Raw genomic sequence first — 10,769 nt, 5'->3', positions numbered from 1 at the left:
TTTTTTGGCCTTTTAGATCAACATGGGTCATTGAACATTTTTCAATCAAAATAGGATTTGGGCAAGAAGGCCATCGTGGCATAAAAAACTACCACGTCGGTTTTAGATGGATAGAATAAGAAAATACAAAATGAAAGGAGGGGGAAGATGTGAGAGATTAGAGAGAGAAAGAAATGGCGCGAGCATCATCATTGGAATTGAACAGGACGTTCATCTTCTGCTGCGCCAAAGAAAGAGAAACAAGAACAGTTAGTATTAATCCACTAAAAACGAAGAACAATTCCCAAAATCCCAAGGTTATGATTCTGGGTGGTGCTGGTAGAGTTGGAGGTTCCACTGCTATTTCTCTCTCTAAATCTTCTCCTCATCTTCAACTCCTCATTGCTGATAGAAACAGGTCAGTTGTTACCCTTATTTCTTAGTTCTCAAATTTTTAATCAGTTCTATTGGGAACCCAATTTAAGTCTAGTGAGGGAACTCAAATTTTACATTAATAAGTCGTTTTCCATGTTATTAACTTAAATGTGCACTTAGGGTCTTGTTCCAAGAGGCAGTGCATCTACTCTGAAAACCCAGATGTCACAAGATTAGGGTCTTGTTCCAAGTGTTACTTGCATCGTCAACACTTGCTTGTCCAAGTGGTTGAAAATGTTGACATAAACTCCAAAACCGTGGAGCTCCCAAGGAGGGTGTAATCCATGATTTATTGAACTTGGGTTATTAGAGGTATAAATAACGTAATAAATTTATCGGGCTTTAGGCCTCTTTCATGTTGTCGGTCTTTAGACCCTCTTTCATGTTGTTGGGCTTTAGGCTTCTTTCATGTTGTTGGGCTTTAGGCCTCTTTCATGTTGTTGGGCTTTAAGCATGATGTATCAATGTCTTGTAACGACTAACGTAGATCATAGTCGATTTCTCAAAAAAAAGAAGTGGTATTTGCATCTACTCGGAAATCCCCAAGTCACAAGATCGAAACTGGGTGGACGTGGAAATCCATCATTTATTGATTTGTTAAGGATATAAATATAATTAATGACCTTTAGGGTGTACAAGTGTTTTTTAGGACAACGTGGCGGTTACAAGCATATTCTATCGTAATGATGTATCAAAGTAATGGATGTAAGATGTATGATTGTCTGTTGTACTCGTATATTTGAATTAAGAACTAATTCTTATACAAGTTTTTTTTTTAAATGGCAAAGTAGAGGCCTAGTTATTGGGAGTTGGAAACTTATTTGGAATATCACTAGTAATTATGCTACGCGTAGAGTAAAATGGCTTGTTGAAACTAGAGTCGGTAAAAGAGAGACACTGGTTTAAACACATTTCTACTTACCATGATTCAGTGATTGTGGAGAGAAATCATGGAAGTGAGGATTTTATGTTGTGAATAGGATCCATGTTTTCGGTTACTAGATATCATTTTTCCATTTGCATTAGTAGATGGGTTTATGGTGGGCTCAAGTCCGTACGAATCAGAAACAACACTTTCCCACAAGATGATACCCGAGGAACACTTCTTGCCACAATTGCAACATCTGTAATAGGATTCCCCGCCCCCCATCTTTCGGCTCTAACTAGGCAGATTTGTAAGGAAGTTAGATTTTTTTTTAACTTTAAATATATATCGGAGAGTCCGTATTACTTCATTTGTGGATAAGGATAGAAGCACCTTGTTCTCCTTGGCTATTGGAGCTAGGAACCTTCCAGAGTAGACATAATAAAAGGTTTGAAGAAGTGGAAGGTAAGTACGAGAGCCATGAGGTTAACCACCACACTATCTTTATTTTAAATATTGCAAACTTCACTAAAAACTTCAACTGACGTGTTTGCATCAAAATTTGGTAGAAACTTCGACCAACACGTTTACATCATATTTTGGTATTAGAGCCAATGATCCTCGAGTAAGATAAGGTGCTAACAAGGAGGGTACTAAGTTTGGACCAATTGGTACTTTTGTTGTTTTCATTTTTGTGATATGGTATTGATAGTAACTCTGGAGTGTATCACAACCTATATGAATTACTACAGCACAGTAGTTATAAACTTACTGTCTATGTATGGCAGGCTGACTATGCCACCCTGTGGCCTAATAATGTTGCTTATATAACTTCCATTAAGAGATATCAAAAGGTAAATGTGGTTAGCAAGTTTGGTATTAAAAGAGGTATATTTGGTTGCTAGGTGTTAAGCTCTAAGTATTGGAATACAGTAACATATAAATTATGGTGACTGCTGATGAGTGCAAATAACCTATTCAAATGAATAAGAAGAACGCATAAGATGTTTAATCGTGTTAACATTTTTAGTTGCGTAAAAGCAAACTGAGTAATGGGAAGTTTTCCTCACAGGGAGAGAGGCGCTGATGTAGTGGCTACACTTGGAGAAAATTCCGAATTTGTTGAAGTTAACATTGACAATGTTAAAGCATTGGAAGCAGCGTTAAAAGGTGGTTGCTCCTTTACTCCTTATACTAGTGGCCTTCCAAGAATATTATTCATTACTTATTAATATTATGAGGCTGACTCTGTGACTGGTTCTCAATTTCCTATGATGTAAGTCAACTATTTCGTGTAAGTCAAGAAGCTTAATGCAACGAGTAAGATTTATTTATATGCTCCCCTAGACAATAAAACATCAGTACATCTTATACGATCGTTCTGCAGTTGTTCTATTTATTCTTGATTAATGGACCGAGCAGACACTTTCTTAATATGCTACGGACTAGTCTCTTTCTGGGACTAACAAACTTAATGTATACAAATTACATAGAAATTATTCACCTAAACGACATACAAACAACACGATCTATATAAACTTCAGTTAGAGTTATGATATTTTCAGTGCTAACAAATTATTTGATAGAACACCAAATTATATGCTTACTTGAAGTCCTCCTCTGGAGTCCCCAGTCTTTGTTTTTTGTTCCATTTTCCTCTTATAGTAACTTAGCAAGTGAGACTGAACCTGGTCATTCTGAACTTGTCGAAAAGTACCATTTGTAGAGCTCTATTAATCTGCAGTCTGGAGTCTGGAACATCAAGAACTAATGCATGTTTTTTCTTTCATATTCTTCATCTTTTGCACATAGCTTATATCTTCATTTAAGTGTACAAGAGAAATGGTTGACTATTTTCATTCTCCATTTTTTTTCTCCCTATGTTACACCTATAATATGTCACAACTCACAACCAACAGAAGAATGCTTCTCTCTTTGTGGTAGAATCTTATGAGATATCCATCGCAAATTATTGTACTCTTTCATTAAGAACATAATAAATACGGAATATTCAATCGTTTTGGCGTAAGTTATACCTGTATGACATTTCTAATGCTTCCGCCATGTAGTTTACATGTTTCTTCTTATAACCCAAACTTCTGTACTTCAGATGTAGATCTTGTAGTTCATACAGCAGGACCTTTTCAACAAACAGAAGAGTGCAATGTGTTGCAGGCTGCGATATCTACCCAGGTAAATTTGTGCATTAAGTAAAAACTTGTTAAGGCCAGATTTTACCTTATAGCTAAGATGATACCACGTGTCTAGTCAGTGAAGCCAGATTCATCTCGCCAAACCAACTCGATTTGTCATACAACTAATTATCGTGCCATGAGCTCGATCTAAAGCAATGAAAATATTCAATCAGCCAAGAGGTAATATCCAGATTAGCGCACAGAAGGCATGATCTGGGTATGCTACCATATCCATTATGCGGTGCGCTAGGGAGGGTGGGAGTATATCCAATGTAGATTACTCTGACACGTGGTATCGGTACGAGGTTTGCTACCATGTCCACTGTGCAGTATGCTGGGGCCCTTGTTGGTACACTTATTAGGTCATGAGGCGTTTTAAACTCTTTTCCTAAAAAGTATATTTTCTATGATGTATATTTAATAGATGCACTCATTATCCAACAATTCCATCTCCTGAAACATAGAATTCGGTGAGCAGTACACAGGGGGTAAGGTTTCTTATCACACTGGGCCAGAGTGTTACTTTAAAGTTATGTTGTACTCCGTTGCTTGATGGATTCGTCTGAATACAATATCAAGCCTCTGTGACTCTTTAAATATCAGATATAGGTCCATTCAGCTCGACTACATGACTTAGTGTTCCAACCACCATTAAGGAAAAAACCCATCAACATAACCATTTCTCGCTCATTTAGGAGTGATACTTCGAAGCTATGTCGAGCACTGGCAAAGTCTACCTATGTTTACGATAGAATCTTTGTACTTGTTTCTAATATGATAGCCTTATCCTATGTTTACGTTTGAATTTTTGTACTTCTTTCTAACATGATACCTTATAAATTGTCGATGACCTTATAAATAAGTTGTCTTTGTCTAAACAGACAGCGTACTTGGACGTGTGTGATGATACAAACTATGCGTCCCGTGCAAAATCTTTTCACCAGAAAGCTGTAGCTGCCAATGTTCCTGCAATAACAACTGGTGGGATTTATCCTGGAGTTAGCAATGGTGATACTTCATTTCTTACATTCTCACTTAAAACAACACAAGAAAGGACTATATTAACAAAGCATCCTATACAGTTGGAGTGGAGGAGACCCTTGCGCTAAATTTATGTCTTCCTTAGACTTCACTGTTTCTTGGGAGGCTCTATTAGCAACATTATAGACCTTTCGACTTCAATCTCCCTAGACTGAGATATGAAGATCTAGGGAACATGTACCTTTTCCTTATATTTATTCAAAAAAAAAATACAAGAAAGGACGAAGCTAATCAACAATTTACTAGTACAAAAGGGCTTATCTGCAACAAAATAAACATGTAGTCTTTGATACATGTAATATATTTTCTTGTAGTTATATAGGTCCTTCATTTTCACAATTTGGTTTACTTTCTCCCAACCACTATTATACATTGATGATGTTAAGTTATTAACCTATAGCGACATTTTATGGTCTTAATATGATCAGATGCAAGTTTACATGAGATGTACATATAAAACCTCACGTTAGGGCGCAGAAGGATATTCGAGCTTCCGGTAGGAGAATCATAGTATCCAATACGACGAAAATCTTAAATGGAGTATCCACAATTTTATGTTGCATAGATTCTCTTGGAAGTTCCAACAATAACTATTTAATAGAGAGAACTTGCTTTTACACGTTCAATCTGTTGTAAATGGTATGCATCAGAAATTACCTGGTAGCCTGATAGGTTATTAGGGGATTGTTCATCTCAGAGCTGTATGTTTCTATATAAAAGTCAATAAACCGGCTTTACTTTATCTTATGTTTCTGATCTGTGATTTTAATTATCTCTGTATATGTTACATCGTGTTGTAATTTTTCGATGTATTTACTTCTCTGCTTCTATCTTCGATTATAGTCATGGCAGCTGAACTGGTACGCTTCGCAAGAAGTAAAGACATGAAACCTGAGAGACTAAGGTAAATCGTCTTCCGTGCTTTATTATCTTTCTTTAATTAAAAATGTCCTACTTAGGGGTTGTTACATGATTTTCTATTAGAGGGAGAACAAAAGAAGATAGGTTGAGAGAAAACAGAGTACTGTTTACTCCTAATTAGGAGAAATAACCTAGAGAGATTTCTTACTGCTTGAATATTGATTAGCCACCAGTCTCCAAGCTACCTATATTTTCTTACTAGATAAGTTTTAATTCCAGAGGTACCAACTACCAAGAGTGAGTCAAAGCTGTAAACAGATCTGAATAGGGAAAATCCATCCATCACTAAATAGGTTATAGCCTTTGAGAATATCTTCTGCAATGTAGTTTTAGCACTTGGGAAATTACGGAGTTTTAGTGGCATTATATGCTATGCAGTTGAACTCCGCTGAATCGTCCGAGTTACTCAGGGATCGGCTTGGGCTCGAAGAAAGCTTAGATCTATAATTGGGTCACAATGGGGTCAGTGGACCTCGGATAGAATAATCATTCTCATGAGAAGCCCCGAACTCATGAGATATTGGGATAATAGACCAATTGACAATTGGTCATAGTTACGGGTGCCATCCTGAAGCTGTATCACTAGTTGTTTGGAACTGGATAGTTCATCAGCAACGACATCCATGAGTTTGCAGCTGACGTGCGAAGTATGATTGACTTTTGCGGCAAAAGTGTAGGACGCTTTCCGCAATCTTATCGGGTTTCCTACAACTTCACGGCGGTTGGGCTGTCGTTGTTGTTGCGGCGGAAGTGCAAAATTTTCATGCATTTTATGCTACAACTCTTCTCTAGAGGAATAGCTACATTAACAGCCATAAGAGAAGAACGAGGGTCAATCAAAAGTACATGAGCAAATAACTTCTCATATTCATACCTCAATCCATTTGGGACATTATTCACCTTCTCAAATCTCTATTGTATTACTCATTCTGGGGAATTGATTGTTATGTACTAATTGATGGTTATTGGTCACTACAGCTTAGACGAAAATTACGACGTTCCCAATGTCACGGCTACATGTCTAACACTATGTGGAACTTGATCAAAAGCTTAGCAATAATTTTCTCAAGCATGTATCTGCAAAAAACGCGCTAATATCTTATTTTTCAGATTTTTCTATTACACAGCAGGGTCTGGTGGTGCTGGTCCTACAATACTATCCACTAGCTTTTTGCTTCTTGGAGAAGAGGTTATTGCCTACAATAAAGGTCAGTCATAAGTATGATCCCGTCTTTCCTTTTACATGGACGTTTTAAGCTTTAGTGACTCACTTTCTTATTAAACCTTTAACCAGGAGAAATGGTCAAATTAAAGCCTTACACTGGAAGGCTCAACATTGACTTCGGAAAAGGAATTGGAAAGAGAGATGTTTATTTGTTGTAAGCTCCTTTTTTTTTGATGAAATTTGTTGTAAGTTCCTTGATGAGAAGAAACTGAAATCTCTGAAATACCATACTACATTAGCTAATCATCTAAAAGTAACGATAAAAACCTCGTAGGCATTTTAAGTTTTAACTTTGTCAATTCATGTCATCACTTTGTGCAAATTCTTCTTTGTTCTCTATACGTGACCAACAAGAGAACCTAAGTTCCTCAACACATAGGTAACCATCATTTAGTTTTGTTTAACAAGGAAATAAACACTTTTGAAATATTGTATGGAGCCAAAATATCTTAAGAATGGCCTAAGGTAAGGTAACAAACTAGAATAGTAATAGTTAGGAATTTCTATTAGCCACACATATGGCTGGCTGATTCATATAAAAGGGTATCTCTAGTATTGTATTATCGTTCAAGTGATAGTAAAACCTCATGCAAATTTTATATTCATTATAATTTTCCTTGCATTGCTTTTTAGTTGTAATTCTAGTTCGAGCTATTATTGGATTTTAAGGGCTTCCACAACGTCTGCATCAATGTAATTACGGATCAGACCGAATCTATTTAGACAATTCTTAGTGCTTCTCCAAGAACCAGGTTTTATCAGACAATAGGTTGATGTAGATGCCATATTCCGTACTTAGCTCCAATCTGCACCATGTATAGTACACGTGCATGTGGTGTTAGTACAGTCCACAATAATATGCATTTTCCTAGTTATTTCTTAAGGAATCAATGTGTTGAGCTCAGTTCGGCACCTTAGTGGAAAGTCTATAAGATTGGAGTAACGTTTGTTGTGCTTCATGGAAATTAATATTTGTCATAGATAGGATGAAATCATGGATTTACCTAATGAGGATATTAGGATGGATGAGTAGTGATACCCTATACGAGGAAACTAATATATTTCATTTTGCAGGAACTTGCCTGAGGTAAGAAGTGCCCATGAGGTCTTAGGGGTACCAAGTGTCAGCGCTCGATTTGGTACAGCACCCTTCTTCTGGAATTGGGGAATGGAAGCTATGTCAAGTCTTGTTCCTGCAGTATGCTCTCATACATCTTCTGTTATCATTGCTTAGGAACAAGGTTATTTAATATAAAAACGTCATTGGTGAAAATTGATAACTGTAGACACCATTTCACGATCCTGCTTTTGCATTACCATGTACAGAATTTTCTCATCGATCTGTAGGGTGAGAAGGGGACGATGTGGAGGATGATATCATAGTTATCATTTTTTTTTGGGATGGGACGAGGCTTGTTGCTTGTCTTGGAAACCATCCTCCCAAATGTTTACACGTACTCAGAGAAGGGGACGATTTGAAGGATGATATTATAATTATCATTTTTTTTGGTATGGCACGAGTCTTGTTGCTTGTCTTGGAGACCATCTTCACAAACGTTTACCCGTACTCAACCAGCTCAAAGTTAAAACCGAATTGGATTGTACATATTTTACTTAATCACTTGATCTATCTATGATGGCCTTCGAAGATTCATTACATTGACCCGTCTCAATGTTGGCCCAGTAGCTGCTCTGGCAAAACCATGTAAAGTAATAAAATTGCAATAACTTCTTTGTTGTTGCATGTCGTTTTTCTCCATCACGCATCTGGATATTGTTGACTTCTAAGATATTGCTAGATGCAATATCAAAATGCAGAACATAATCTAAACCTTTATGCTGCTGATGTAAATTTATGGATAATGAATCTTAGTAAGTACTGATAAGAAAATGAATTTGCAGGAAGTTTTGAGAGACAAAGAAAAAGTAAAGCAACTGGTTCGATATTTTGACCCTCTTGTAAGAGCTGTTGACAAATTTGCAGGACAACGGATGTCAATGAGAGTAAGATGTGTCTTTTCTATTGAACTTTTTGTTTGGTTATCCAGGAGGTGGAAAGATTCACAAGGCATTACTTTTACGTTATTGAAAGAGACCTTATAATATCCGATTCCTTATTTTCCCTTTCTCTCCTTTACAGGTAGATTTGGAAAGCTCAAATGGACGCCATAACGTAGGTATATTCAGTCACAGAAGACTCTCTGAGTAAGCTTTCTTTTCCCACAGACTTTTATGACGGTTGGATGCCGAAAGTGCATGTCAGTGTGTTTATGTGTTCATACATTATCTCCATTTTCAATTTTAATTGCACAGGTATCTGGAGCTTATAGCTGTTTGATTTGAATTATTTCCTAAAGTTATGCCGGATTGGTGTTTCTTCCAGATCAGTTGGAACTGCAGCGGCTGCATTTGCACTGGCAATTCTTGAAGGGAACACAAAGCCTGGGGTTTGGTTCCCCGAAGAGGTACGTACCACAAGCCATACATGACTTTAGAGAGAAAAGCACGGATGTTACTACTTAGAATCAAGAATTATAAAGTGTTTGTTTGGTCAGACAGATTCGTCTCTAGGACGGATTTGATTAGTGTTGGAACTCGGAAGTTTGGTAGGCTATTTAAGAACGGATCCAGATTTTCTTTAGGAACCTTTCGTGACTACAATAAAGGAGTTCAAAATCCAACCTCCTATGGATTTTAAAATTAATCTCTTGTTTTTCCCTTGGTTTGAGATAATTCATTTCAATTCCTACTAATACCAAACACTAAAGTGTGGAAGCACTAAATTCATATCTATCCAAACATGCAAACAACGCCATAAAATATCTGCTGGTGTCTCTCAAATACCAAGAACCCTGAATTTGAACTGGTAATATTTCAATGATTTTGGAATCCTACCGACTTCTCGAAGCAAAAAAAAGTATTATTGTTCAGTTCCTATATAAATACGTACAAACAACACCCAGAGGAAAACACACATAAGACTTTGGCTTTGTTTTTTCTGAGAATCTCTCCACATTCTGCTTCTAGCCTGAAGGAATTGCAGTTGAAGCCAGAGAGTTACTTCTGAAACGTGCAGCTGAAGGAACCATCAATTTCGCAATGAACAAGTAAACATTGATAACCTATCTGAAGCTACCATTTTTAGCTCTAGTTCAACATTGGAACTAATGGTGGTTTTTGGACAGGGCCCCATGGATGGTGGAAACTAATCCAAAAGAGTTTGGATTGGGAATATATGGATGATGTGCCAGTGCAGGTGAGTTCTCTTTTTCCAATATTATGCTTCAGAAACTCTACCAAACATATCGTCATAAATTTAGGTACTACCAACACCAGTCTAGTTCCACCTTGTACCCGGCTTTCCTAGGTCACCTCATGTTTCTTCACGTGACCAATCTAGGCGCGAAGCCCTCTAAAAGGGCCTAGCAAATATGTAAGTCAAAGTGAAATGCGGGACTAAGTGTGTTGTGCATGAATCTTCGAACATCACATGGTCATCGAAATTGAGTACCATATCAGACGTTTAAACAGCGAAGTATGGAAGAAGTAGTTTATTAACTGGGTCGAGCTATTAAGTTATTTGAATAGATGGAGTTTATTCGGCTATTGACGTGATCATAATAAAATGTTTCAATGAACTCTCTGTGACAGACGATTTATCTTTCTGGCGACTCGCTTCATCTTCCATCAGTTGACCAATGTGTTCAATATTAATTGGGTTCTTTTATTATTTCAGTATCTCTGCATTATGAATTTGGAATCTCAGATGTCAGAGTAGAAGATGAGCAATGTGCCCTAAAACAATGTCATATTCATTGATGATGTGATGAGGTGTTAGCAGTTGGAGGAAGAATTTATATATATGATAAACAAAACCTAGGTACTTGCAGAGTTGTAAAAAAAACCCAAATTTTGAAGGGATCATGTGTAATTTGTTAAATTTTAAGTGGAACATAACTTCAACATTACCCTTTACTCTTTTAGTCTTTTTTCAAAAGCAAACTCTCATCTTCATCTTCTATGCTCTCACCAAATTGCATTTCTTGATTCCTTCGACCATATTCCATATTCTCCTTGTAACGACATAGGTAATATGTGGAATTCACAT

The 10,769-nt window shown here is 36.9% G+C and overlaps 1 protein-coding gene across 3 annotated transcripts; it reads left to right on the top strand.

Annotated features, from left to right (window-relative positions):
* Positions 1-43: 43 nt before the first annotated feature.
* On the top strand, positions 44-10,629 carry LOC147560041 (Saccharopine dehydrogenase). Of its 3 annotated transcripts, none has more exons than XR_015234726.1 (14): positions 44-397; positions 2,352-2,449; positions 3,390-3,472; positions 4,356-4,482; positions 5,359-5,419; positions 6,547-6,644; positions 6,731-6,815; positions 7,736-7,859; positions 8,564-8,665; positions 8,802-8,866; positions 8,975-9,126; positions 9,689-9,768; positions 9,847-9,917; positions 10,398-10,629. XR_015234726.1 is itself a non-coding variant. In XM_086662043.1 (14 exons), exons 1-13 carry the CDS (start codon positions 174-176, stop codon positions 9,902-9,904), a joined length of 1,287 nt encoding a protein of 428 aa, XP_086518169.1. In that variant the 5' UTR covers positions 44-173; the 3' UTR covers positions 9,905-9,917; positions 10,398-10,629. The 3 variants fall into 3 exon arrangements, 2 of the variants coding, with proteins under 2 accessions (XP_086518169.1, XP_086518170.1); XM_086662043.1 differs by having other exon boundaries at positions 9,045-9,126; XM_086662044.1 differs by lacking the exons at positions 9,847-9,917; positions 10,398-10,629 and having other exon boundaries at positions 9,045-9,126; positions 9,689-9,772.
* Positions 10,630-10,769: the final 140 nt, after the last annotated feature.

The sequence above is a fragment of the Eschscholzia californica genome, unplaced genomic scaffold (assembly GCF_041429995.1).
Source record: "Eschscholzia californica isolate CP2 unplaced genomic scaffold, dmEscCali1.0.p SCAF_2, whole genome shotgun sequence".
Classification (NCBI taxonomy): domain Eukaryota; kingdom Viridiplantae; phylum Streptophyta; class Magnoliopsida; order Ranunculales; family Papaveraceae; genus Eschscholzia; species Eschscholzia californica.
This window is presented reverse-complemented; position numbering and strand designations above follow the sequence as displayed.

Excerpts from the sequence above, each read along its gene's own strand:
- LOC147560041 (XM_086662043.1), top strand. The coding sequence starts at position 174 with ATGGCGCGAGCATCATCATTGGAATTGAACAGGACGTTCATCTTCTGC. Across the intron at positions 6,816-7,735 it reads AAGAGAGATGTTTATTTGTT|GAACTTGCCTGAGGTAAGAA; the intron begins GTAAGCTCCTTT and ends TTCATTTTGCAG. Across the intron at positions 9,127-9,688 it reads GGGTTTGGTTCCCCGAAGAG|CCTGAAGGAATTGCAGTTGA; the intron begins GTACGTACCACA and ends TTCTGCTTCTAG.